At 39.6% G+C, this 27,419-nt stretch overlaps 1 protein-coding gene across 1 annotated transcript in view; it reads right to left on the reverse strand.

Annotated features, from left to right (window-relative positions):
- Positions 1 to 2,818: 2,818 nt before the first annotated feature.
- The window catches only part of VSIG10 (V-set and immunoglobulin domain containing 10), a 37,216-nt gene continuing 12,615 nt past the window's right edge, over positions 2,819 to 27,419 (reverse strand). Inside the window, exons 3-9 of the mRNA XM_074205935.1 lie at positions 19,589 to 19,894; positions 17,513 to 17,776; positions 13,188 to 13,481; positions 10,661 to 10,771; positions 10,284 to 10,296; positions 7,671 to 7,867; positions 2,819 to 6,020 (exon numbers count right to left, since the gene is read on the reverse strand). Coding sequence (XP_074062036.1) covers positions 5,962 to 6,020; positions 7,671 to 7,867; positions 10,284 to 10,296; positions 10,661 to 10,771; positions 13,188 to 13,481; positions 17,513 to 17,776; positions 19,589 to 19,894 — 1,244 coding nt within the window. The 3' untranslated portion in view covers positions 2,819 to 5,961. The remainder of the gene's footprint in view (positions 6,021 to 7,670; positions 7,868 to 10,283; positions 10,297 to 10,660; positions 10,772 to 13,187; positions 13,482 to 17,512; positions 17,777 to 19,588; positions 19,895 to 27,419) is intronic.

Here is a 27,419-nt window from a genome sequence, read left to right on the forward strand (position 1 = left end):
TTGTTTTCACTTGACCTTGGGGAAATGGAAACTTTGCAAGTCTTGCTGACTTGGCTTTGAGAAAAAGGAAGATTCACTGAAACCATGAGGGAGGCTTCACTGTTATAGTCCCACTCTTTATTCTCTAGAATTTACAACAAACCTATAGGTAGAAGCCATCTAGGTAAGAAGACTTAGTGGGAGGAGCAAGGATAAATAAAACATTAAACATCCTTGGAGGTCATTCTATTAGGTTGTAAGATATCTTATCAAAGAGTACCACCTTTAAGCCTGGAAGGATTTGTATGAACTGATGCTGAATGAGATGAGCAGAACCAGAAAAACACTGTACACCCTAACAGCAACATGGGGGTGGTGTTCAACCTTGATGGACTCGCTCATTCCATCAGTGCTACAACCAGGGACAATTCTGGGCTGTCTGCAAGGCAGAATGTCATCTGTATCCAGATAAAGAGTCCTGGAGTTTGAACAAAGTTCAAGGACTATTCCCTTTAATTTAGAAAAAATAACCTGATGTCTTATTGTCTGATCTTGTTATCTCTATGACTTTTTGTTTCTTCCTTAAGGATATGATTTCTCTCTCATCACACTCAATTTGGATCAATGTACAACATGGAAGCAAAGTAAAGACTGACAGATTGCTTTCCGTGGGCGGGGGGAAGTAAGATTGGGGTAAAAATTGTAAAACTCAAAATCTTTAATTAAAAAAAATGATAGGTAGGAAAAAAAAAAGAGTACCACCCTTATACAATGCTATTTTGTCTAAGGGAGGATGCATTCTTTCCTGGATTAAAGTAAAGGATAGCAAAGTAAATTTTCCTTTTTAAATCTATTACCTTCCTGATATTCCAAACATTCCATTCATTTCAATAGCTAATGTAAAATCAAAGCATGTAAATTAGTCTATGATTGCTTATGGCCTTTCTTTTGTTCTCCACTCTTTTTTTGCAGGGAGGGGGAAAGATCCTATCCCTAGCTCTCAGACAGAAAAAAAAAAACTGCAAGCCTTTTAACAAAATTTCCAGCCAAACAAAGCAAATCTCCACATTGGTTGTGTCCAGTCTGCATCTAAAATCCATCTTCTATCAGAAAATTGGTAGTCAGAGAAATGATCATTAATAACAATAATTGGGGAGATCCAAGTTCTTTTCTTCTAAAGTCCTAATTTTAAAAAAGTTCAATCTCTAGAAACACACTGCTGATAATGAGTTTGGACTAGTCTCCTTAAGATCCCACCCTAGTGGAATAGTCAATTGTGTTCTGCCTCAGGCTTGTATACCAGAGGAAATATGAGACAGAGAAAATGAAGGACAAACATTAGCATCTTACCTTTTTAAAGAATCTAACCTGTGAGGGTTTTTTTAGCAACTTGTGAACTATTTGTAGTAACCTGTAAACTTTTGCAGCAACTGTGAATTCTTACCCTTGTGAGTTGGAGTCTGGTGATTTCACCACCCAAAACGAACCTACATCAATACTTGAAGCCCCTCCTTTCCCCGGCATCAGCACCACCCTAACTTCCTTCTAATTTCCCCAGATCAGACACCAGGCCATATTTTTTTTTAATTTATTAATTTTGGGGTTTTGCAACACAATGGGGTCAAATGACTTTCCAAGTTCACACAGCTAGGGAATTATTAAGTGTCTGGGGTAACATTTCAACTCAGATCCTCCTTTCCTTTCCCTCTCAGCTTTGCTACTTTTTTTTTAAAGTAACAACAGTGATATGCCTAAGAAATTTAGCCCAGCTGCAACAACCTTGCAACCGTGTCCTTAATTTCTCTATGCTCCTCTTAGTTTATGCTGCTTGTCAACACAACTGCAACACTCTTGTTAACTGTCCTTACTTCTCTCTTTATTTAGCATAATTCCCATTATTGTTTAGTCCCTTTACTTACTAACCTTAACAGAATAAATTGTTTTGGTCCCTAAATACCTCTGGGTCGAGTCAAGTCTTTTAAGTGAATTTATCCACATTTAATTTATCCACATCCACATTCAGTCAGAATTCTGAAGTTTTTCACTTCGCCACACTTGGGTGGGGCATACATTCTTTGAATAGATTGCCCTATGATATGTGGTCTGGATATAGAGATAAAACTTTCCAAGGGTGATATGGTATAACTTTTAACCCCTCATTAAACAACCATTCTTCCAAAGGACATATAAACTATGAATCCACCAGGATTGTCTTTGCTTGAGACTACCAAATGACAGTCCTTTTATTAATAATGTGCTATTCTTATTAATAAAATGTTCAAATTACTCAGAAACCATGTCTCTGAGTAATCTTTTTAAACATCACAGTAGTATGCTTTACCCTCAGTCCTCTTAAATCATGATTGGTCATTGCATTGATTAGAGTTCTCAAGTCTTTCAAAGTTGTGCTATCATTACAATCTTATCCTACAAAACATTACCCCCTAACTCTATTCATTCTGCATTAGTTCATAGAAGTCCTGGAGAAAATTCTGAGAACTAGAAGAAGCTGTTCAAAAATGAACATAGAGATGAAGATGCATATGGATGTGACGAAGAAAAGATAGACCAGGCCAAAAAAAAGTGTTGTTTCTAATGGTGATGAAATAGGAGAGGTAGGGAGTCAGGGGTTATAAGGGACTTGCAGAAGATTACAAGGCTGTGTGGAGAAAGTAAGAAAACCAATTTTGGCAGACTGGGGAGGTTTTCCAAATTTGTCTTCATAGTTATACCAGAATGAATCAAATGAAGGCAGAGAGGCAGTAGATTATGCAACCTCTTAAGTAAAGCCAGTGGAAAATACCAACTTTTATTTTCAAAGAAGGACACCAGATTTAAATAAAGATTACATAAAAACTATTTATTGAAAAATAACTTTATTCCAGAATCATAAAAAACCCAAAGCTCTCAAAACTAATTTTTCCTTATCCCCACCCCTACATCAAATATCAAATTATTTAGAACATAGATACCTGTTTTTTTAAAAGCCCTAATAGCAGAATATGGCTAGTCACAGGATGGAAGATTACACTTGTTGCCTCAAGAAGCCTTCCCAGCTAGGCTTTAGTACTTTAGTAATGCCAATGCCTTCCAGTGTATATTGCAGTCATGCTTGAAAAACAGAACTTGGCTGTGAGGCTTCAGTGAGAACTAGAACCAATTACAGAAAACTACACCTTTCTCCTCAAACCCCACCAGCCCTCATGGAAAAAAAAAAGGTATATTAGGTGAACCCCTAAATGTTTACCACCCAAGTTTTGATAAGCAAAATTTCTAAATTTTCTGTGGTTGTGATATGTTTTGTTGAAAGATGAAACCATAAACCATAACCTACAGAATCAGAATAGGGTCCCTCTGTCAGAAGGCTCTGTAATTTCCATTTTTTTGTCTTAAAAAAATTCTTAAGCTGCATTTCTTTGAATGTTTTGAAAATCCAAAAATGTCTTAGAGCCTACAATCTCACCCAAAGTCTCCTATGCTCATTCATGTGTGACATCTATCATACTTGCTCATGGCTAGCGTGAAGAGTTGCTTTGGCTGATAGCAAGTTGGCACTAAGGTTTTATTTGTGAGTAGAAAAATCCCTGTCTTGAATAGCTCCCCATCTCTGCTCTGACTCAATTACTAAAATATCTGTAGGAGGAACAGGAAGTTAAGGAAATATTTAATGACCTTGTATAACTTTCTCTTGTTTCCCAGATAGGAATCAATTCTATAAAGTTTCCCAATGTTCACAATGTCAGTTGTAAAATCAAGGCAGATAAGCCCCAACTGCCCAAGGGATGGTATTCTTGAATGCAGGAATTTCACCAAATGGGTACTAAAAGATTCAAAGTAGGAGAGACTATGATCCAACTCTTGAAATTGGTAGAATATCCTTGTCATGGCATTCCATTCTGAAACTTCTTGGAACAGTTGACCAATTGAGGTACTATGGACCAAAATAGATGTCCAGGAGAAAGGCAAAAATGTAACACTATGATACCTGGTATGGAAAGCCCTGCATTTGATTTCCCCTTGTGCCTTGGCAGCAAAATGGTCAGGTAGTTCTCATCAACTTGAAATCTTAAATAAAAATTCTACAAGGTTATCTTAATTGTTTTTTTTTTTTTGGTTTGAACCTATGATTTAAGCAATCAAGGGAAATCCTCATCAAGGGACTTTTTCTGCCTGGTACCTTCTCTGCCCACAACATTGACACACCAAGTTATTCACCCAGGGACACATGCTTAATTTAGGAAAAAATCAGGATATGAACTCAGGTCTTCTTGACTGAGGTTAATTCTATCCACTACCCTGCTTCTTGGAGACCTGTGCATAATGAAACTAATTTCAGTCATCACACATGTGAATGGATGCAATTAAAAAAAACCTTATAGCATAGTCAACTTTAGTATTAGAAAAGGGAAAGTATGCAATTGAATTCAAGTTGCTTGGCATAGTCCAAGGTGATGCTAAGTTTACGGTGATGAAAAGGGAAGAAGGATAAGTAAATTTGCCAAACACTTCTGTTACTTATATGATCTCTTTGGAGCCTCTGTGAGGTAGTACTATAGTTATTCTGTCTCCACTTTACAGATGAGGAAAATGAATCTCAGAGAAGAGAAATAATTTGCTCACACAGCAAGTGAATATCTGAAGCAGGATGAGAAGCCCAGGCCTTCCAAATTCCAAGTCCCCAACTGAATCCTGGCCCCATATCTGTACACATGGAAAACAAATCTGATATCGAACACAAGTCCTTGAATTCTTTGTCACCATCATGTGAAATGCTTAACTGATTCAGTCACCAAAGGTCTTATGGGGAGAAAAAAAAACAATGGTGGCTCACTTGTTTGGCATTTTTCTTCCATTTTGTAGTTATCTAAAGGGTTAGCTTCCTAGAACCCCCTTGGGGCAAGCAGAAGAGATGTTTCCTCATCCCCATTTCTGAGATGGACAAGATCAGGTCAACCATGGTCACCAGAGATAAGTTAGAAAATCAAGAACCAATCTACTAGTTCTACTAGTTCCATAGCAAAGTGTTGAGTTCTACTCTCATAACAAGGACTAAGAAGCAGAAAAAACAGAGGCTCATCTAATCATACTTTCCCTATTGCCTGTTTAGTAGTTCCCCATACATTCTGGTTAAAATAAAAGTGATTCCTCTTTTATCTCATTAGCCTCCCACCTCTCCAAAAAAGGTTATCTATGGGCTTGGAAAAGTTGTGAATTATCATAGCATCCACAGAGCTTGAAGGGACCTGAGAAGTCATAAACTCCATCATTTTCCAGATGAAGAAACTGAGGCCCAGAGAGGTGATTTTTTTCCGAGGACAGCTTGTGTTTTTCCAGGTCCAGTGTTCTTTCATTCTAATCCAAATCCACTTCTTCAAAGGAAATTTGATAGCAAGAGACTCTAATTTAGTTAAGCCAATTTCCCACCAAGAAGGGACGAGTTGATTCCAGATACAATGTTTCTGACCTCTTTCTCAGGCAATGAATATTTGTTCCAAATCTGGCCCACTTGTACCTTACTTGGGCAGTGACAGAGATTACCAGGATCATTTTGGGTGCTTGCCCTGGGATCCCAGAACCCTTCTCTGTACACTGGTACAAGCTGCTGGCAAACCTTCAATCATCTTCCTGTTGCTAAGGAAAGATATTTCACATGTGCTCTCAGGGAAGTAGGGGACATCTGGATGGAGCCAAGATTCCCAGGGAAGTTGTACTTTGAAAACCAAATACCATTTCTAGGGCTTCCTCCCAAAAGCTTGCCTGTCCCTAATGGCTCTTTAGTATCCTTGAGAAGCCCACAGCAAATTAAGCTAATTAGGGAGAAAAGATCAGAAGGGGAGATGGGATCTTTGCTGAGGGGCCCAATCCATTGCCAAAGCAAAGGCTCCCAGAACCCAGGTTGGGGTATTGGTTTAAGGCATCTGAATTCCAACCAAGCATCCTCTTGGATATTCAAGAACAGAAAAGGAAAAGATGAACTGTCCATCAAACAGGTCGGTCACATTCTTCCTGGAAAATGTCACTGTGGGTTTCCCTACTGTCATCTGAATAACAAAAAATAAAAACAAAGAGCTGACATTATTTGATGCAGTATGTTCTAACTCAGCTGCCAGCTCCAAGAGATAAAATGCTTTTTGGACTGATTTTCAACAAATAAAACCAGACTCAGCTTTAGGGTAGTGATCTGGGGTAGTGTGTGCCTGTATAATAATAGACAATGAGGGGGGCTGGATTAGATGGCCTCTAAGGCCCCTTCCAGCTCTGGATCCCATGATCAAAGGATCCTTCAGGACTTTCTCTGAGCACAACAGCCTATGGTGGCATTTTCCCACCATTGAATTTCTCTAACTACCACCATCTTCATTACTCAGTTGACCTTCTATCGCTTTTTTTTTTTTTTTTAGTTTTTGCAAGGCAAACAGGGTTAAGTGGCTTGCCCAAGGCCACACAGCTAGGTAAGACCAAATTTGAACCCAGGTACTCCTGACTCCAAGGCCCGTGCTTTATCCACTAAGCCACTTAGCTGCCCCTTTCTTCTATCACTTTCTGACTCTTTTAGAGCTGTTTTAAACTATCACTTAAATCTTATACAGTTTAACTTTTCACTATCTTTTCTCCCCAATTTTTGTCATCTCCTAGAGAGAAGGGACCAACACGGCTGACAAGGATTCCATAAATGTTTGTTGATTGAAACAGCAAATATTTGGTGAACTGAAATTATTTCATGGAATTATAGGATTTTGAACTTCAAGGAACCTTGGAGAGTTCCTAGTCCAACACCCTCCTTTTACAGCAATGGAAGAAACTGAGGTCTAGAAAGCCTTAAATGACTCATCCAAGGTCACATAGACATTAAAACAACAGAGTGGGAGCATGAGCCCAGGTCCTCTGATTCCTAAAATTAATAATGCTGGTGATGCTAAGAACAATAATGATAACTAATATACCCACCCCACTCTAAGGTTTGCAAAGTGCTTTATATATTATCTCTTTTCATCTTCAATTGACCTGGGGAAATGATTGCTATTATTATCTCCATTTCACAGATGAGATACCTGAAGCTGGGAACGATTAAATCACTTGCTTATGGTCCCAAAGCTAGTCTCTGAGGCAGGAATGAACATCAGGTCATTTTGAATTGAAGGCAACTATGTGGTACAGTGGACAGGGAAGAAGTCTGGAGTCATGAAGACCTGAGTTCAAATCCAGCCTCAGACACTTACTACTTGTGGGACCCTGGGCAAGTCACTTAACCTCTGCCTCAGTTTCCTCAATTGTAAAATAGGGATGATAATAGCCCCTACCTCTCAGGGTTGTTATGGGAATCAAATGGGATAATATTTGTAAAGTGCTGAACACACAGTAGATAGTTCATGAATACTTCCACTAATCCTTTCTTTCTGTCCCTTCTTCATTCTCTCCTTCCTTCCTTCCTCCCTCTCTCCCCTAGTTCCTTCCTTTCTTCTTCTTTTTTCCTTTCTTCCTCCAAGGCCAGTTTTCCATCTACTATAGACCATGACTTTCCCTGATATGATTTTTAAATTTCTGTTCCTTGCTTTTCAAACACCCAGGTTTGGGGGGAGATTTGAACTAAGATACCTTTCTTTCAATTTCTATGAAATCTAGAGTAATCCCCTAGCTTAGCCATCTTAATTAGAAGGGAAACCAATTTTTTCCCACTACCTGGGGCTCACCTTGCAGAGCCTGGAGCCCATTGCCCATGCGTTCTAGATCCCCATTCACCAGGGCAGTCACCCGGTGTATGTGGCCATGTCTGCTTATTGCTTTTGGCAAGTCTTCCTCTTCTCTTTCTTCCTCTTCTTCTTCTGCATCTTCCTCCTCCTCATCCTGTGAATCAACCAGGACCATGACATCACTTGAATCTTGACCTCTAAAGCCCAAAGGGGAAATTGAGTCAAAAAGAAGTAGAAATGTAATTATTATTATTATTAGATAATTATTATTAAATTATTCTCTGCATCTCTCATGGAGTTCCGGGGGAGGCTAAGATTGCACTCTAGAATCTGGGCAGCACCTTGCACATAATAAATACCACAAAAACGTTGCTGCTATTACTGTTATTTTTATTATTGCTATTTTAGTATTGGGCAGCTAGGTGGTACAGTAGATAGAGTGCTGGCTTTGGAGTCAGAAGGACAGGAGTTCAAATGACCTCAGACACTTGATACTAACTATGTACGTGACCACTTATCCCTGATTACCTCGCAACCAGGGCCATCTTCAGTCGTCCTGATTCCTATCTGGCCACTGGACCCAGATGGCTCTGGAGGAAAAAAGTGAGGCTGGGGACTTAGCACAGCCCGCCTCACTCAGATTCAATTCATGTGCTTGTCATGGCATCACCTCCCTGATGTCATGGTCTTATTTGAGAATGAAGAACGAAAACCATTATTTTAGTATTATAGTGAATAGAGCACTGGGTTCAAGCCCATCTTTAGACACTTACTGGCTACATGACCCTGGACAAGTCACTCGGGTTCCTCATTGATAAAATGACAATAATAATAGCACTTAACTCCAAGAGTTGATGTAAGGATCAAAAGAGATAATAATTAGAAAGTGCTTAGCACAGAGCGGATTACTTAAATGTTAGCTATCATCAGCGTTATTTTTATCTCTGGTCATCTAACATTCCTGTATCTAGTTCATTAGAGTTCAGCACCCAAGGAGTTATTTCCTAGCACTTTGGAGAAATGGGCTAAAAATCAATCCAGATTGTTGGAGGAGGAGGAGTTGTTTATCTTGGACCATAAACTGTTCAATAACCAAGTATCTCGGATTACTAACAGAGGAGGAAGAGAAGGACGAGCTGTATAGAGCTCTCTCCCAAGGATGTAGTTGGGGGCAGGGAGAGGCTATGGGAAGAATGGTGGTGGAACACAGTGGTACCATATTTCCATTATTACAAAAGAAAAGGATCTAGGGGAGAGAAAAAGCCCTATAACTTGGACAACCCTTTAGCAGATGTGACTCTGCAGAAAAATTAAATTCTACATGCTCCCTGCTCCCAGAGTGGGGTCTTTTCTCTGATCTCCAGGACCATATAGTACATAAGGTTTCTTACTAGAAGCAGCAACATTTGATGACTACTTTAATTCATTCTGATCACTTTTATGGGCCTAGCCATCTGCCCAGACCTGAACTCTTCTTCAGGTGTTGTTTCCTCCAAATAGAATCCTGGAGAACAGGAACTGGTTGACTTGATTTCCTAACTGGGTCCCTCAGACTTATTTGCATACAGTAAATACTAAACAAACATTTTCCCATTCTATTTCTTCAAGGAATGGCTGGTTGGGAAGCATAATAACTATGTACTTGGTCATTATAAATTCTGCAATTCTAGACTATTCCATTAGCTTTCTTTCATTTCTTAAAAATGACTAGAGATTCATATTTTGAGGAGGTTTTCAGTGATGACCTGTATATACTCCAGAGGTATTGACATTAAATGAATACTGGTGTGACTTACTTTAAAAATAATACAAGATATGAAAATTCAATTTAACTAAGAACATATATAATTATATATGTATATATATGTAATTATATGTATTATGTCTATAACATTTACAAAACTATATGTAATGTGAAATATATATGTATATATATCTCTAAGATATTGATCTAAAGTTAAAAAAAAAGAAAACAAACACTATTTTCCTTTGTCCTTCTCCAGAAGTCTGGAATGCTATTAGCCCATTGTCTTTACTTTACAATAAGGGGATTCATTCCCCATTGTAGCTAATTCCCCCAGCCCATTTGGGAAGATTCAGTTTTCATGCACCTTTTCAGGGACACATTTCTAGCCCAAAGCAGACATTAGCACAAACCAATTTCCCCAGGATCTATCTCACCCTAAATTAAAAAATGAAAAAGTGCAATGAAGGGAGCTGAATTAACCTAAGTTTGGCATGGCCTTTTGGCTTACTCCAATTCAATTAGAGATGTCTATTAATTATGTACAATAGGCAAAGCAGGAGGCTGGGTATTGAAGATACAAAGATCAAATGAAGCAATCCTCTGCCTTCAAGAACCTTCTGTCCAAGGAGGACACAATACACACACACACACACACACACACACACAGACACAGACACGGACACAGACACACACAGACACACACACACACACACACACACACACACTCTCAGAAGGGCAAAGTATATCTAACTGAATACAAGGGAAGTTTAAGAGGGGAAAAAAGTATTGCCAACTGAAGAGGAGGGGTAGGGATTGGAAGATCTGGTATAGGGAGAGGCAACAGTATTGGGCCAACAAATACTCACCTGAGGCTGTTTCCTAATGAAGGGAGAGAGAAACAAAGGAGGAGGGAGAGAGAGAGAGAGAGAGAGAGAGAGAGAGAGAGAGAGAGAGAGAGAGAGAGAGAGAGATTAGTATTTCCTATCTTTCATTTGAGTTTACAACAAATTCTTGACAAATAGGACATTTTCATAAGACAGACATGAGAAAATGCTACAACCAAGTTCAGTGGACTTGATACCAATATAGAAAGCAGAGGAGGCAATGTGGAGATTGGGCAGAATTATACATTTTGGTCACAATGGAGAAGCCTATAAAGGAAGGATTTAGACTGAAGAGGGAAGGGCATTCCTGCTCCAGGCTCCCTTTGGGGATACCTTGAAGAATCCCAAGTAGCTCTTACCTTTCAGGCAGATATTGGGACTGTAGTAAAATATAAAACCTGAGACTATGCCCACTCCCAACAGGAGCAAGATCACAACTGCTCCCACAATACCTCCGATGTTCAAAGGTTCTGCAGAGAAAAGACACACAAAACAAAGTTTGGTTTTTAAGTAGCTGAGGAGTCAAGAAAACCTGAGTTCAAATCCTACCTTGGACACTTACTAACAGTGTGACCCTGGGTTAGTCAATTAACCTTTGTGAGCTTTAATTTTATAGCTTGTCTGTGCAATGGAAATCATGAGAATATGAGGATCAAAGGAGATATTTGTAAAAGTGCTAAATAGGGGTGGCTAGGTGGCGCAGTGGATAGAACACCAGCCCTGGAGTCAGGAGGACCTGAGTTCAAATCTGGCCTCAGACACTTAATAATTGCCTCACTGTGTGGCCTTGGACAAGCCACTTAACCCCATTGCCTAGCAAAAAAAAAGGCGGGCGGAAGAAAAGTCAGATGAGTTACCCCTCTGCCTCTTCTACTCCCTAAGTTTGTAAAGTGCTAAATAAATGCTGATTATTATTATTTCTAGCATGTGACTGAAGAGCCACAGCATCACTCCCTGGCTTTTAGGTCTTACTGAGTTACAGACTAGCTGTCTTTGGGCAAAGTGATGGAGACAACCTTAGGAGTTCAAACTGACTTTGCTGTTGTATTTCAAGAATTTGTCATCCCTAGTGGATAATGAATGTGGGAAATTCCTTCCAAAGATTGTGGTTGCTCTTGAATGGAACAGCTGGGCTTTGAAAGTTGTGACCAAAAAAAATCCATCATTCTGGGACTGACCTGGTGAGGAGCCAAGTCCTTGGCTAGGCAGGTTTTCAATAGACAATAGACCACTAACATCCTGCCTGCCTCCCAGGGAAGTGATTAGAACAGGATGGGAAGAAGGGGCCAAGTATTGTGTTAAGTATTGAAACTACAGAAAAGTAAAACAAACAGTCCCTTGTGGAATATGTCTGTAAGACAACAAGCATTTATTAACTTAATATATAAATGTACTAAGTGCTGGGGAACATATAATTCATTTCCTCCCCAAAACTCATCAGAACAGGAATCTCAAATCATTTTTAAGAAATGAAAGATGCCAATGGAATTCTCAGTCAGTCAAGTCTCTGTGGAAGGATAAAGACCGAGTACATGGCTTCCAAAGAGCAACATCTTGACTTGAGGAGACAACAAATGAACTAGGCACATCCCAAAAAGAGAAAAGTGGAAGGCAGTATGAAAGAAGTCAACACTAGCATCTGAGGAGTCCTACCTCACCCCCAACCCTTCACCACCATAATATGGAATTAAGAGTAAGGGAGATCAAATATCCCACACAGCTGGTGAGCTGGTCACTTCTGAACTGCTCTCCCATCTCTATCCCTTTTCCTCTTTTAATTTATTATAAGAGATAGCTCAATTAGTAAGGAAGGAAGATAGGATATCGTTGAAAATAAACGGTAAAAGGCATTAATAAAAATAAAACAAAAGGTATTAATAAAAATAAGATTTAAAAAGATATGTGAAATAACTAAAATGTAAGCTCTCTGAGGGCAGGCATTGTGTTTTGGTTTATACCATCAACACCTAACAGTGACTGCACAGAGTAGGCATTTGATAAATGATGACTGATTGGTTGTTTTTGCATCCCGGGCACATAGCAGGCATTTAATAAATGATGTTTGCTTGTTTTTGATAAACTCAGCACAAAGTAGGTGCTTAATAAATGATGATTGATTGGTTGTCTTTGCATCCCTAGCCCACAGAAGGCAGTTAATAAATGATGGTTAATTGATTGTCTCTGCATCCCCAGCATATAGTAGGTGCTTAGTAAATGTTTATTCTCAATAAATTGCATTCCCAGCACCCAGCAGACCAGTTAAATAGATATCATTATAGCAGCACTTAGAACATAGTAGGCAATTAATAAATGCTTACTCAATGTCTTTGTACCCCTAAAGCTTAGTTCTATGGCTGGCACACAATAGGTACTTTATAAATGTTTACTGATTATCTTTCTACCTGTAGCACTTTGCTCAATCCCTGGCACCCACTGTGATGCTCAAGAAATTCTTGTTGAATGAATAGATTCTATTGATTTGAGCAACTCTGGTATCTCTGAGAATCTGTTTTCATCTCCCCAAGGTTATTAAATGAAACATCTGGCTTCTGCCATAGGGCAATGATGAGGCAGGTAGTATGATGGAAAGAATACTGGCTAGGGAAGCAGAAGTGCCAGGTTTGGATCCTGACTCTATCACTAACTATAAATTAGAGAAATCACATTTCTGGGCCTCAGTTTCCTTTTCTGTAAAAAAATTGAGGGGGTGATTAGTCTAAATGACCCCTGAGGTCCCCCTCCCCCCTTAGATGTATAATGACTATGGTCCATCTGCTATGGAGAAAGCATCACCAAAGCATTACCCTCTTGTCCATTCTAAGGCTGGACAACCTTCTCCCCTTCCCCTCCTATATAAATCTTGAGAGCCAGCTGAATCAAACTCACTTTTCACAGTCAGCCAGATGTCCACCTCCCTCACTCGCACTGGGTTCTCTGCCCTGCAGACATAATAGCCTTCATCCACATCCTGGGAACAGTTGAGAATGGTGAGGGTGGAGACTGAGTCCCCATGTGTTATCAGGTAACGAGAGCTGGGCAGGATCTCCTCCTCTGGCTGGGTGAGATTCCGTAGCCAGGAGATCTTAGCTTTGGGATTGGCTCCAGACACCTGGCAGGTGAAGGTCACATTGCCTCCCAAGAAGCAGGTCTTCAATGGCTCAGACTGAAGGGTGGGCCCATCTGGTGGTCATAAAAGGGAGAGAAAATAAAACAGATGTTTATATACCCAAGCTTGAACCTATCCTGAGACTACAGGGGAAATTCCAGCAAAATCTCTTCCTTATGGTATCATAAAGCTGGATAATATCTGAAAGGTTGTCAAGTCCAGTCCCACTCATTTTACAGAGAAAGAACTCAAGGCCCAGAAAGTTAAGTAAATTTCCCAAACGCTCACTATATCAGCCTCTTGGACTCCTAATCTTTATTCTAAATATACAGCAGATCTCCCTTCCTGCCCTTGAAGCCTTCCCTGACCTTCCTCCCTGTCTTTCTCTTTATCTCTCTGTCTCTGGATCTCTCCCAAATAACTTACATTTACTTATCTCAGTATAGAATCCCTACTTCATTCAAGGATCAATTCTGTTCCACTCTTCATAACCACATTTGGGATTTTCTTGGCAAAAATACTGGAGTGGTTTACCATTTCCTTCTCTAGCCCATTATACAGATGAGGAACCTGAGGCAAACACAGTGAAGTGACTTGCCTAGAATCACACAGCTAGAAAGTATCTGAGGCTGGATTTGAACCCAGATTAGTCTTCCTGACTCCAGTCCTAACAATCTATGGATTATGACACTACGTAGCCACTTAATAATAGTAATAATACTTTGCAAGATTTGCAAAACACTTTATAAATATTATCTCATTTGATCCTCATCTATTTTTTATATATTTCTCTGTATACATGCTGCTTCTCTTCATTAGAATGTAAACTCTTTGAGGGGAAGGGCTGTTTCATTTTTGCCACTGCTTAACATAGAGTAGGTGTTTAATATAAATGGGAGAGACAGCGTTTGTGATGAGATACACAAGTCTTCAGTAGTAGGTAACCATCATCGCTATTGCTATTTCCAATCCATTCTTCTCAAGGACTCCCTTCCGTGTCTGTTAATCTGAGCCTACTCTAGCATTCAAGTCACCCAGAATTATAAGCTTGTCCTCTTCTGGTCCATTGATGATAAGGTCTTTATAAAATTTTTCTTTGACTTCATCAGGGCTTGTCACAGTAGGAGCATAGCGATGACGATGGTGGCATGGCACTTTCCTGATGGTGGCAATCTCATTGTCATCAGCCTGTCATTCACAGCTTTTGATCTAGCTTGTTGACTAGCTTCATTTTGATTGCAAAACCGACACTAGCTTCATGGCAACCACTCCAGAAAAAAATATGTACCCAGCTCTGGCTTCAATTATCTCGTCTTCGTTTGCCAACTTTGTTTCACTTAGGGCTGCTGTTTGGATGTGATACCTGCCGAGTTCTCTCACCAACAAGGCCTGTTTGTCTTTCAGGTCTATTAGATCTTGTGTTGTCTATCAGTGCGTGCACATTCCGTGTCCCAGTGGTGAGTGGAATCTTCTTTGAAGTAGTTTTTGTTTTTCTATTTTTGTGTTTCAATTGCAGGGTGGGATCCCCACCTACCCTGGTAACCAGGCCAGGGCTGGGTAAAGCAGACACCTTTTAGAGTACCTTTCTTAGTCCCTTCTTCACACCAGGAGCTATTTACTAAAATAAATGTCTGTTGAATGAATAAATGTTGTATTCTTCCAGTTGAATGTAAAGTTTTGGTGAGGAGGACTGTTTTGTTTTTATTTTCATACTTCTCAGTGTCCAGTATATTATATACCTAGTAGGTCCTTAAGAAAAAACTAAAAAAATAAACTTGCTTCCTCCCTCTGGAGTAATATTAGCCCCAATTCACAGGTTGATTATGAGGATCACATAAGATAACCTATGTAAGGTGTTCTGCAAACTTTAACTTGTTATATAAATGTTAGAGGTAGTGCCTGGGCCCAATTTTATTGTTTGGAGACTCTCAGATTAGGAAAATCCCTTCACTGATGCAGATCAACACCTCTGCCCCTTAGAGGACTGCCTTAGGCAGAAATCTCAAACTTCAAAACACTGAACCCAAGCTAGATTAAAGTGTAATTGGGAAATGTTAAACCAAATCAATAAAAATACAATAAAACATATTTATATTCGTTTGTGGTTTTCTGAATCACTATGTTGCCAGAAGGAATATACTTTTGTTTGAGTTTACCACCACTGGCTTAGAGGTCTAAGAAGTTCAGGGAATTGTCAAGGGTTACACAGTTAATATGTGTCAGAAGTAGGACATGAACTCAGGCCTTTCTGGTTCTAATGTTCCATCATAGAGACTTTAGCTATTATTATTACTTTAATGGAAGGAGTTAGAAGGAGTGGGAACCCTTCTACCAGGGAATTTTACCAAGGGTCAGCCTTGTGCTTCTTCTGGGTATGGGGAAGGAAATGACAAAGGATGGTCAAAATCTCTCTCTCTCTTTCTAATACAAGTCCACAAGATGCAATCTCCCCAAACTGGATTTACTCATAAATGTCCTGCCTTTGCCACCTTACTCAGTGAGCTTCCCATACTCCCGTTTGTTCAATGGACACTAAATGCTGATTTTATACAAAGCACGTCACTAAGTTGTTTTTGTTGTTGTGCCTTAGTTTCAAAGAAGATCAATGAATCATGGGCTTATAGTTTGACTTGAGAGTGAATTGGATATAAATGCGGCAGAATTGCACAAAGTTATCAACCTCACTCTTTCTTCCATAATCATTGACATCCAATGATGATCGGTGAAATAGTGGGAATACAAAGACAAAATTGAAGAGTCTCCTTGTCCTTATGGAAGGGAGGAAGAGTAGACAACATGTATAGACTGGTTTAAGACAAACTGGGACAAAAAAGAAAGATCCAGATGAAGGACACTAAACTTGAAATACCTTTTCAAGCCTTTAGTAGCTAAGTGACCCGGGGCACTTAACTTCTTTGTACCTCGGTTTCCTATCTATAAAATGAGAAGGCTAGACTCAATGGTTTCTAAGGGGCTTGTCAGCTCTAAATCTATGATACTGTGACTCTATAAGAATATTTAAGAAGGGAGTAAAGGCTTTGGCTGGAGGGATCAGGGAAGTTTTTAATGAAATAAGTGGCAGCTGAATAAGGCTAAAAACAAAGGTGAGGACTCAGAAAATTCATTAATGAGCATATACCCCAAGGAACTCATAGTCAGAAGAAAATATACAAAAATATTCAGAGCAGCATTTTAGAGAGCAAGAAAGAGGAAACAAAGTGAGAATTTGTCAACAGGGGGACAGTTGAACACACAGCAGAGTATGAATGTAACAGAATGTTTTGACATTATAAGAAACTACAAGTATGAAGAATTCAGAGAAGGATAAGAAGAGTTTTATAAACTGATGCAGTATAAAGAAAGAAGACTAAGGAAAACTAATTAATATAATGATGATAATAATGGAAATGAAACAATACTATAAGGCAGCCATTCTTAAAATGACCAATTTTAGCTCTAGAATATTGAGTCATCTCAGTGGTGTCTGAGTCTTTGTGACCCCATTTGGAGTTTTCTTGGTAAAGATAGTTTTGACATTTACTTGTTCAGCTCATTTTACAGATAAGGAGATTGAGGCAAACAAGGTTAAGTGACTTGCCCAGGGTTACACAGCTAGTGTCTGAGACCAAATTTGATCCCCAGAAGATGAGTCTTTCTTGACTCCAGGCCTGGCAGCCCTGGTACTGGAGTAAATCCTAGTATTGGATTATTTTCAATGACCAATTTTAGTAGTAGAGAACAAGGTGTGAAATAAATGGCATCTAGAAGACCCAGGGGATAGAATGTTGGTCCTGGCATCAGGAAGACTTTTATTCAAATTCAGCCTTAGACACCTGAAAAACCTGTCTACCTCATTTCCCTCATGAAGGCCTTTTCCTGGCTGTACCTTTAGGAAACAAGCTGATCAAGCAGTGGTCAAAATGGAATTTTTTTAGAGATCACTAAATATACAGTTAGAAGCAATATACTTGATTAAATGTTTGCAAAATTAATACAGAAGGGAAAAAAGAAAAGAAAGGGAAAGGAAAGGTGAAATCCCCAAACATTGCTTATTTCCCAGACATCCTATGAAGGAATGGCAACCCTTCTTCCACAGGAGACTCACTTATCTGGACTATGCAATTGGCTCCCATCATTCCCGACTCCACGATATGATTCCCAATGCACTTGAACATCTTGCCATCAGACAACTGCGACCGATTAAGCGTTTCTACACCCGAGCTTGAATTTCCCAAGATCAAGCTCCTTGGTTCTTCTGTCCACAGGAACACAGGATCTGGATATCCCCCTGACCATTGGCAGATGAGTTGTAGCATGGACCCCAGGTCAGCCGTCTCTGCCCAGCATCGTGGGGCTGACGTAGGAGGATCTGCGAAGCACAAGGATACCTCTAGCTGGCTCCCTTGGGTACAAGGCCATCTCTTTACATGATAAGACTGAGACAGCAAAAAGATCAACCCCAGCCAGGTATCCTGTTGTAGTTGAAAACTCTGGTAACTCCAAAACAAAAACAAAAACCCCTTCATTTTTTCTCTCAAGTAAAAGAAAAGGACAAAAATTTAACTAAAGATGGACTTTTATGCTGGAGACAAGTGATTCCACGTATGTACTTAGTTGGGGCAAACAGAGCAAGGTGGGATAGTGGAAGAACTCATCCAAACTCTGATTTCTATTATAATTCATTAATTTTGCAGCATGCTAACTTCTGCTATTCCTATGTTGCTGAAGGCTTGGAGCTACTTTCATCACTCTCAAAATTCAGCACCCTGGGCAAGAGCCCAGATCACCCTGCCCTAGTTAGCTTTGCAAGTTGGCAAGCTATATTTTTTCCATTTATCACAAAACTTTCCTCTCTCCTTCAGCAAAAAGACAAGTATCAATTCCTAAGAAGTATGGTCATTGTTTCCCTTTGCATGTGCAGATTTTCTCTTGTGTGGATTAGAAGTATGCATTTTTAATCTATGATCTATTTTTCCTTAATGCTCATTATAGTCCTATGTTTTCACCCCACACAATTGATAAATACTAAATTTTTAAATTTAAATTTTTTCCAAGCCTATGATTTCACCTAGTATGGGAGGCTCCTAGTATGAAAATTCTATCCACTAATGCAGATTTCAAAGTATGTAAAACTAAAAGAGTTAGAGATTACATAGATTGCTCAAAGTCATACAGTCAGAGGCAGGACTTGAACCTGGATCTTCCCGATACAACTACATTGTGCTGTATTTTTTCATTTGGGTCTAACTTATAGTTTCATTGGAGGAAATTACTCCCAATGAAAAAAGATCTTCTTTCAATGCAGATAGGTCAACTTTGCAAATTATAGTCTGGCAGTAAGAGGTTAGCATAGATAAGGTAACTTAAGGTTTTCTAAGTTCCTTTCTATCTGTGTTTGATACCACTGCTTTCCTGCACCATGCTGCCTCCTAGAAAGGATACAGATATAATGCAATAGCATTGCACCATGAAACACAGTAAATAGGAGGGCTTTGGAGAAGCTTGAGAAGATTTGAGTGAGCTTTTGGAGAATGAGGAAGGCAGGACAAGGAGAACAAAACATGCGATGTCAATAATAAAAAAAATCATAAAAGGTCCACAAAATTCTGATAAACTTAATAAAAAAGAAAAATCTCCATGCTGGACAAGTGGTAAAATGAACCCCACATCTTTCCATTTAGGAGAGAGATGGAGAACCTTGGATACAGAATAGCTAGCATATTACCTGCCAGACTTGGTATATTTGTTGATTGGTTTTGCTTAAATATTATTCTTTGCTAGAGATTAAGAGCAAATAATATAAAAATTAAAGATGATACAATTTTTAAAAATAGGAAAACAATAAATGACAAAGTGGCCCAGTGGAGAGAGTGCCAGACTAGGAGTCATAAAGATGTGAGTTCAAATCCTGACTTAAACACCAGCTCTATTGCCCTGGGCAAGTCACTTAACCTCTTTCTGCCTTGGTTTTTTTGTCTCTCAGTTGAATCAGTCGGTCTCAATGGCCTCTAAGCTCTTCTTTAGCTCTAATATTCCCTGTGAATATATGTGTGAGACTACCTGGATGCATGAGGATTCAGGGACATGGAGGATTATAGGGGATAGATCAATGAACTGGAACTGGGCATTCCAGATTAAGTATGGTTCCAGCAACAGGCTGGAACACAGACTTCTTACGTACAATACACCAGGAGCTCAGAGGTGACTGTCTGAACTCTCTTGCTGAGCATGTTTGTGGCCATACACGTGTAATTTCCTTGATATGTGGGTGACATGTCGTAGAGCACAAAGGAGCTAAAGTTCTCTTTGTTGCTGTCGAAGCGTTTGCTGTTGGCCCCTGGTGACTGAAAGGACCATTCCACCATGGGTGGTGGGTGGGAGCTGCTACTGCAGTTGAAGGTCACCATGGAGCCCTTGGCTACAAAGAAGGAGCCATTTGGGTGGATTCCAGTTGGAGAAATGTTGATGTTGATCTGAATGGGGCCACCTGAAATAAAAGTGAAAAGAAGGGAGGAAAAAATGGTCAAAAGATGACTTAAAAAATCCAAATCCAAATTAATCCAAAGGTAATACAATTGTTTCCTAAATCCAAAGTCCCTTTATTCTAAAATCCATGGAGAGAGACTAGAACTTGGATTTCACTAGTTTAGGAAATTCCTTGGTGATGAAACTCCCTCCACCAATTCAAGTTGGCCCTCTTTCTGTAGTTTATGGTCTCAGAATGCTTCTTAGGGCACTGAGACTTGCTCAGGCAAGTCTTACACAGGCAAAATGTAAGCAGACTTGAATCCAAGTCTTCCTGTCTCTGAAGTTGACTCTCTAGCCACTATACCATGTTGCTCATTAGACTGTTAGCTCCTTGAGGGCAAGGATTATCTTTTGCTTTTCTTAGTATCTCTAGCATTTAGCACAGTGACTGGCATAACATTTAAAAAACTGAGTGACAAAGTATGCCTCCAGATAATGGATCTCAAATATTTCTCTCTGGCTTTAATTTGCTAAAGTTGTGCACATATATAAAAAAATAGATTATTTTAGGGGACATATGGGTCTAGAATTATTGCTTATATCATTTCTTAAGCAGTTATGTTCTCAATGCTTAAAAGAAGGCTAGCATTGCTTGCACAAAATTTGGTGATCTCCCCCAAAAAACAGTAATGCAAATATTTCTGTTGAGTAAACTTTTTATGTCATCTTATAATCAAAGTTGAAAAAAATCCCTTTGTTTCTATTTATTAAAAAAGTTGTCTTTTCTATATGTACCCTTGATAAGAGATTTTGAAGAAATCATGTAAGCTCATCAGTGTTTGAATGGTACAGTAAGATGTGTTTTAAAAATGGGAAAAAATTCAGTTGTTGAAACAGACCTTTGTTTTTACATTAAATGTTTATTTGAAATGAAATGATTTTGGACATAAAGTTCAATAATATAAAAAAATTGAGTGACATAATTTCTGGGTAGGTTATTTTATTAACAAAGCTAGCATTTTAATAAAAAAATCAATGACACTCTGAAATACCAAGATTCCTTATGTTGGAGGGGTCATAGTTTATATACCCTAGAAAGAACAGATGTTCCTGAAGGTGGCAATCAACTGTGATTAAGCAACAAGTAATGAGAGAATAAATATTATAATGAGGTGTTCATTCTAATGAGGGTCTTGGGGGTGTCACTTGGATCATCCAAATCTTTGTCAAAGAGACTTTTCAATTTCTGTGTCACCCGTCTGACAAAAGGGAGAATTCACACTTTCCCAGACCTGTCTGAGTAAACACAAAGAGTAGGAATTCATCTATGAACCTAAACTTTGAATTTCTTTATTGTCTTTGTTTAGATATCTAGTTTGGGTCAGTCTTAGAGAGAAATTTTCCACACTGGCAGATTTCTAAATGAGGCAGTAGGAAAGGGGAAATACCTTGACTAACTGGAACACATAGAAAAGGTTTAGACCTCAAAAAGATCAGTTTACATTGAGCACAAGGAAATACCTCAGTTACCCTAAAATGGCAACCTAGAACCTAATTCAATAAAACGAGCATTTATTAGACACCTAATAGTTGAGTATTTGGGATACAAGGATGACACAAAGATAAAAACAAAAAAGTCCCTGTCCTTATAGAGAGCTTACCTTTTACTAGGAATAGTCAACATGGACCAAGAGAAGTGCACACAAAGTGGTCCTGGAGAGCATAAGCTCAAATCCTTTGAAGGTGTTTTACATTCCAAAGGAATGAATATCTAATTCTACTAACTTCTCTAATCATTAAGAGACTCCCCGGAGCAGTCATTTAGGGCATTTAGAGCCCCTAAAGATCTCCTCTAATGTATCCAAACAGATGAGCCAAGGAGCCCAGGTTAGAGAGGGGGGAGATGAAGAGATATAAAATTGCTGAGGCGGGGAGGTGGCTAGGTGGCGCAGTGGATAAAGCACTGGCCCTGGAGTCAGGAGTACACTTAATAATTACCTAGCTGTGTGGCCTTGGGCAAGCCACTTAACCCCATTTGCTTTGCAAAAACCTAAAAAAAAATTGCTAGGGGAGGGGGACTTTTGATTTAATTTGATAAGTCAATTTCCTGTTCATGTGCTTCAGTGATGAGAGAGAGGAACCAAAGAGATCACAAGGTCAAATTCTTTCACTAGACAGATGAGTCCCAAAGAGAGGTTTTTAGAATGAATGGAAAAGTGTGCATTAAGTTCTTATTATAGACCAAGGGCTAGGGATGTAAACAGAAAAGAAAGAACATCTCTACTTTCAAAGGTTCAAAATTCACTGAAACTTCCTGGGTCTCAATATCTTCAAGGGGGTAGTATTGGACTAGATCAGAGTTTCAAACTTGTAGTTTGCAAAACTCCCCAGTGTGGCCCAGACCAGATTCAAATGTAACTGTGAAATATTTCATAAAATACACTACCACACAGATAATGTTAAATTTGTAGTCAGTAAGCATCCTTAGAAATCTGTTTCTATTTGAATTTGACACTTTGATCTAGATGGTCTCTGAGATCCCATCCCACTCTAAATCTATGATCTAATGATATGCCAATCACCATTTTGACTGGGAAAATCACTTCCTTTCTCTGGGTCTCAGTTTCCTATCCATGCAATGAAGGGGCTGAACTAGGTGACTCCTGACATTCCTTGAGACAATACCCTTATTCCAGTAATAAAATTGCATTTATTTCTGATATCGAACCATTTAATAATACTGAAGTGGAGAAAATTTTAAGAGAAATATGTTGATTTCCATCCCATAGTTGACTTCAACCCCTCCTGAAATGTAAATGTAAATGTCTTACCTTTTTCCCCAAAATCAAGCTAAATTCACCCCAAAGGACTATCCCACTGAAAAGGGGTACTAAGATGCAAGTATCTCAGCTCCTTGGAGATGTAATCTGACTGAGATAAGGGAACTATCTCTACCTCTTTCCCCTAACTCTTCCTTTACCCTTTTCCCAACATGTACAACAAACCCACTGCTCCTATACAAACACTGCTCCCCTATATAAACTTGGTCTATCCCCCCTGATGAATGCTGTTATCATATTTGGAAGTAGATCTTGCAACTATTGCTATTTCCCTTCTTTAAGCTACTCTCCCTTTTTATGCTACTTATAGTGGCTGTGGCTCCTGCTAACTGTCTAATTTCTTTCATGCTCATCCCCTCAGAATGAGTCTATATTTTCTCTTTCCTTTAGCTTCTTTTGACCTCAGTAATACATAAATAAATCTTTTTGGGTCCCTAAATACTTCTGAGCCAGAGTCAAGTCTTCCATGAATTTGTTACACATTTGAACCTGAAACTAGACCACACCCCAAACATGTTTAGACTTCATCATTGCCAAAGACTCTGGTGGCAAAGATTTCCTTTTCCAGGTCTTCAGTAACTTTGAAGTAATTATCAGGACATATCTTTATGGGAGTTGCTCCTTAGAACAATGGCTATAGGGGTCTTGTTGTCTGGAGGAATGCCACTCTTGGGGCTCCTGGGCTTATCTGCCCATGGGTATATTATCAATGACTGGGGTTGAAGATGGCAGGGATGGTCATCTCCTTTGCCACAAAGACCGTCCCATTCAGTGATGGCTGTGGGCACCAGGCTGGAGGTGGAAGACACTGCTATTGCTGAGATTCTTGGACACAGGATCCTGGAGCCTCTCCCCCAGGATCTCAGAGATGGTAGTAGTTTGACCCACCTGGCACAGGCCTATTCTCTCTTTCATGTCAAACCTTTCATTCCAGCCAAGTTGATTTGCCCACCCTGAGGGATGTTAGCCCAAGATCACCAGGTAGTCATTGTCAGAACAAGTATTCCTAGACCTAAGTCCTCCACCTCTTAGACTATAAGAAACCGCCCCCTGATGTGCTTCTGGGTCTTTTCCAGCTTGAAATTCTATGTTCCCCATATGATATATAATAGTAAGAAAATTGGCAGAGTGGATGGAGCACTGTACTTGGGAATGAGAAAGACCTGATTTTTTTGGATCCTTCTTCAGAAACATACTAGTTCTGTGATCCTGAACAAACAATATCACCTCTCTTGGTCTCCGGTTCCTCATCTATAAAATGGTGATTACAATAGCACTTCCTTCCCAGGGTTGTGGTGAGGATTAAGTAAAATGATAAATACAAGGAGTTTGGAAAACTTTGAAGTGCCATATAAATGCTAGACTCAGTTCTGATTCCCTAGTTGGAGGTTGTAATCTCCCAATAAACTCTGCTAACATTGGTGACTCTCATTCATCTTTACATCACTCTAGAGTCTTTGCATGTTGCAAGTATTCTGGGGATGATATTCAGTCTCTACAATACCACATTTAAATCCCGCAGCAAATTTTTCCTCCCATTCTATTCACATTTCCCATTACTCCCTTTCATGTAACCTGTAATCCAGTCAACCTGGCCCATTAGCTGTCACCTAGACTTGATGAGCCATAGTTTAGGTATGGCACCAACCACTGTAGCCAATATGGGACCCATGTGTCACCTGTTTCTCTATCTCATTCACCTCAAACTACATTCATGCTGGAAGGTCTGAGAAGTTTTCTGAGAGGGATTAGATTGGACATTGTCACCATGGTATTACAATTTACTCACTCTCAGGGTCTGGGAAGTGGGGGGGAGACATATTCTTTCTATTCCTCACTATCACACCCTCACCCATATGCTTAGCATTTCAACAGATTAACCATTTATGATGCTACATACTCATAAACATGAAACAGTGACTAAGAAGGTAAAAGCCATCAAAATTAGTCAAATATTTATTCAATAAAATAGGAATAATCAAAATATAACAAAAGTCTGGGTTGTACAGAGTGTATGTGGTAGAGAATGGGCAAACAGTTAACAGTGAAGTACAAAAGTAAAGGAAACAGATGTTCCAAGGTTACTCACAAATCAGAAGGTCTAGAAGTCTAAGTGGTGCAGTGCCAGGTCTGGAGTTCAAATCTGACCTGACTCACTTCCTAGTTGCATGGTCCTGAGCAAGTCATTAAATCTGTGTGCCTCAGTTTCCTCAACTGTCAGATGAGGGTAATAACACCTATCTCCTACAGTTGCTTTAAGGATTAACTGAGGTATTTGTAAAATGCTATTTTTGTCATCATCATCTGTAGTTCATGAAATCAGCTCCTCTTCTTAAACCTGTCCTTTCTCCTTGAACTTTTGATGCAGTAAACGTTTAGCAAAACTGTCACCTTAGACCATTTAGTAAAATAGCTGAGACTGGGGTCCTCAGCTTTCCAGGTCCCTTGGCTAGACTATTTCAGTGACAAAAAACTGCCTCAAACCAGAGAACTGCAAAATTCTGGGGACGCTGAGGAATTTAGCTCCTTCTCAAACCAGAGATGTAGGAGAAAGCAACACATGCAAATCCATGAGAGGTTCCACCCCCCTTTTTGGATATGGCAATTATGTGGTACAGTGGATAGGGTACTTCATGCTTGAATTGGGAAGACCTGAGTTCAAATCCATCCTCAGACACTTACTAGATGCATGACCCTGGACCAGTCACTTAACCCTGACTGTCGCTTCTCATCCAGGATCTGATCTCTACCTGGCGGTTGGACCCAGACAGTTCCAGAGGAGAAAGTGAGGCTGGAGACTTGGCACAGCAGCCCCCACTCAAATCCAGTTCACATGCTTGTCACGGCATCACCTTCCTGAGGTCCTGGACTTCTTTGAGAATGAAGGACAAATAACAACAGTAGATGAGGCTGACACTAAAGGGAAGCCAACTTCTACTTAGCTTCCAGAGCATCTGGCAGGTCTTTTCTGTCCTCGGGAAGCTTTCAACTTCTAGGTGGTGCTAAAGAGCACGAATTCAGGCAGCTCTTCAAACTGCAGGAGGGGCCGCGGGGCTTCAGTCCATTCTCTAAGCCCACTCACCCAAAAGCGGCTGAACCTCCTATGCTCTCCAGCAGGGGGCAGTGTCCACATAGAGCTAGTATCTCTTTTTTTCTCCTAAGGCTTCAAAACTCAAATCCACATTTCAATTAGATTTGTCCCAAATAAACAATACTCACTTTCCCATATTATCAAATAGCTGCATAGTATCTTGGCTATATTCCCTCAAAACCTTGAAAAGTCATATGTAAATGAACAGATGGACAGGAGGGAAGAGAGGAAGGAAAGAAGGGAGGGAGGGAGGGAGGAAAGAAATAAGAAAATAAGATAAGAAGGAAGAAAGGAAAGAAGGAAAGAAATAAGGAAAATATAAAAGATAGAAGGGGGCAGCTAGGTGATGCAGTGGATAGAGCACTAGCCCTGGACTCAGGAGGACCTGAGTTCAAATCTGACCTCAGACACTTAACAATTACTTAGCTGTGTGGCCTTCAGCAAGCCACTTAACTCCATTGCCTTGCAAAAGCCTAAATAAATAAAAGAAGGAAGGGAGGGAGGGAGAGAGAGAAGAAAAAGAGGTAAGGAGAAAATAAGCATTTATTGAATACCTACTGAATACTGTCCAGACCCTAATGAAGCACTAACAATCCTGGAAAGCAGAGGCTAGAAATTATATTCTTCTGGTGAGGAATAACAAAGATATAGATAAATAAATGAGTGACCATCTTTCCTAACTGGAATGTACACCCTTCTCACCTCCATCTCTTAGAATCCCTGGCTGCATTCAAGGTAGAGCCCTTAATTTTACTTTTCTTTTGTTTTGTTTTTTCAAGGCACATTTATCTTTGGGACCAATTTTTCTTAGACCTTCAGATCTGTTTTTAACACAAATATCTTTTTGGCAAAAATTCATATCATATTCAGGTCACATTTTAACAGGACTATACCTTAAAATGACATCTCAGGGGCAGATAGGTGGTGCAGTGGATAGAGTACCAGCCCTGGAGTCAGGAGGACCCGAGTTCAAATCTAGTCTCAGATACTTTGCAATTACCTAGCTGTGTGGCCTTGGGCAAGCCACTTAACCCCATCTGCCTTGCAAAAACCTAAAAAAAAAATGACATCTTCCAACTCCACACCTTTGCATAAGCTGTCCCTACCACCTGAAATGCACACCTTTCTCACTTCCATCTCTTAGAATCCCTAGCTTCCTTCATAGCTCACAGCTTAAGAGCCACTTCCTCTTGAGAAACCTTCCTAATTTCTCCTAATTGCCAGTGCTGTCTCCCTCTTCAAACTATCATCCATTTACTCATCTGTGCCTGTGTTGTTCCCTATCAGGAGAATGTAAAACCCTTGAAAGTAGCGACTGTTTCATGTCTTTGTAGCTTCCAGACCCTAGCACAAAGCTATTTGAATTGAATAAATGCCTCCAGAATGAATGAATGAATGCTGATCCAAACATTGATGACTTCTAACCTAGATGCAATTTTCCTTGAATACATCTCCCATGTTGTAAGTTTCTTGGAAGGAAAGGAAGAGAAAGAAGATGTCCATTTTTCTTTTTAATTTACAAGAGCAATTTCAGCCACCTAACAGAATACATTCAATTTACATAGGCAACACAAAGCAATTTCGGTTTTTCTCCACCTTGCCAACCCAGTCTT

This window comes from Macrotis lagotis, chromosome X (genome assembly GCF_037893015.1).
Source record: "Macrotis lagotis isolate mMagLag1 chromosome X, bilby.v1.9.chrom.fasta, whole genome shotgun sequence".
Classification (NCBI taxonomy): domain Eukaryota; kingdom Metazoa; phylum Chordata; class Mammalia; order Peramelemorphia; family Peramelidae; genus Macrotis; species Macrotis lagotis.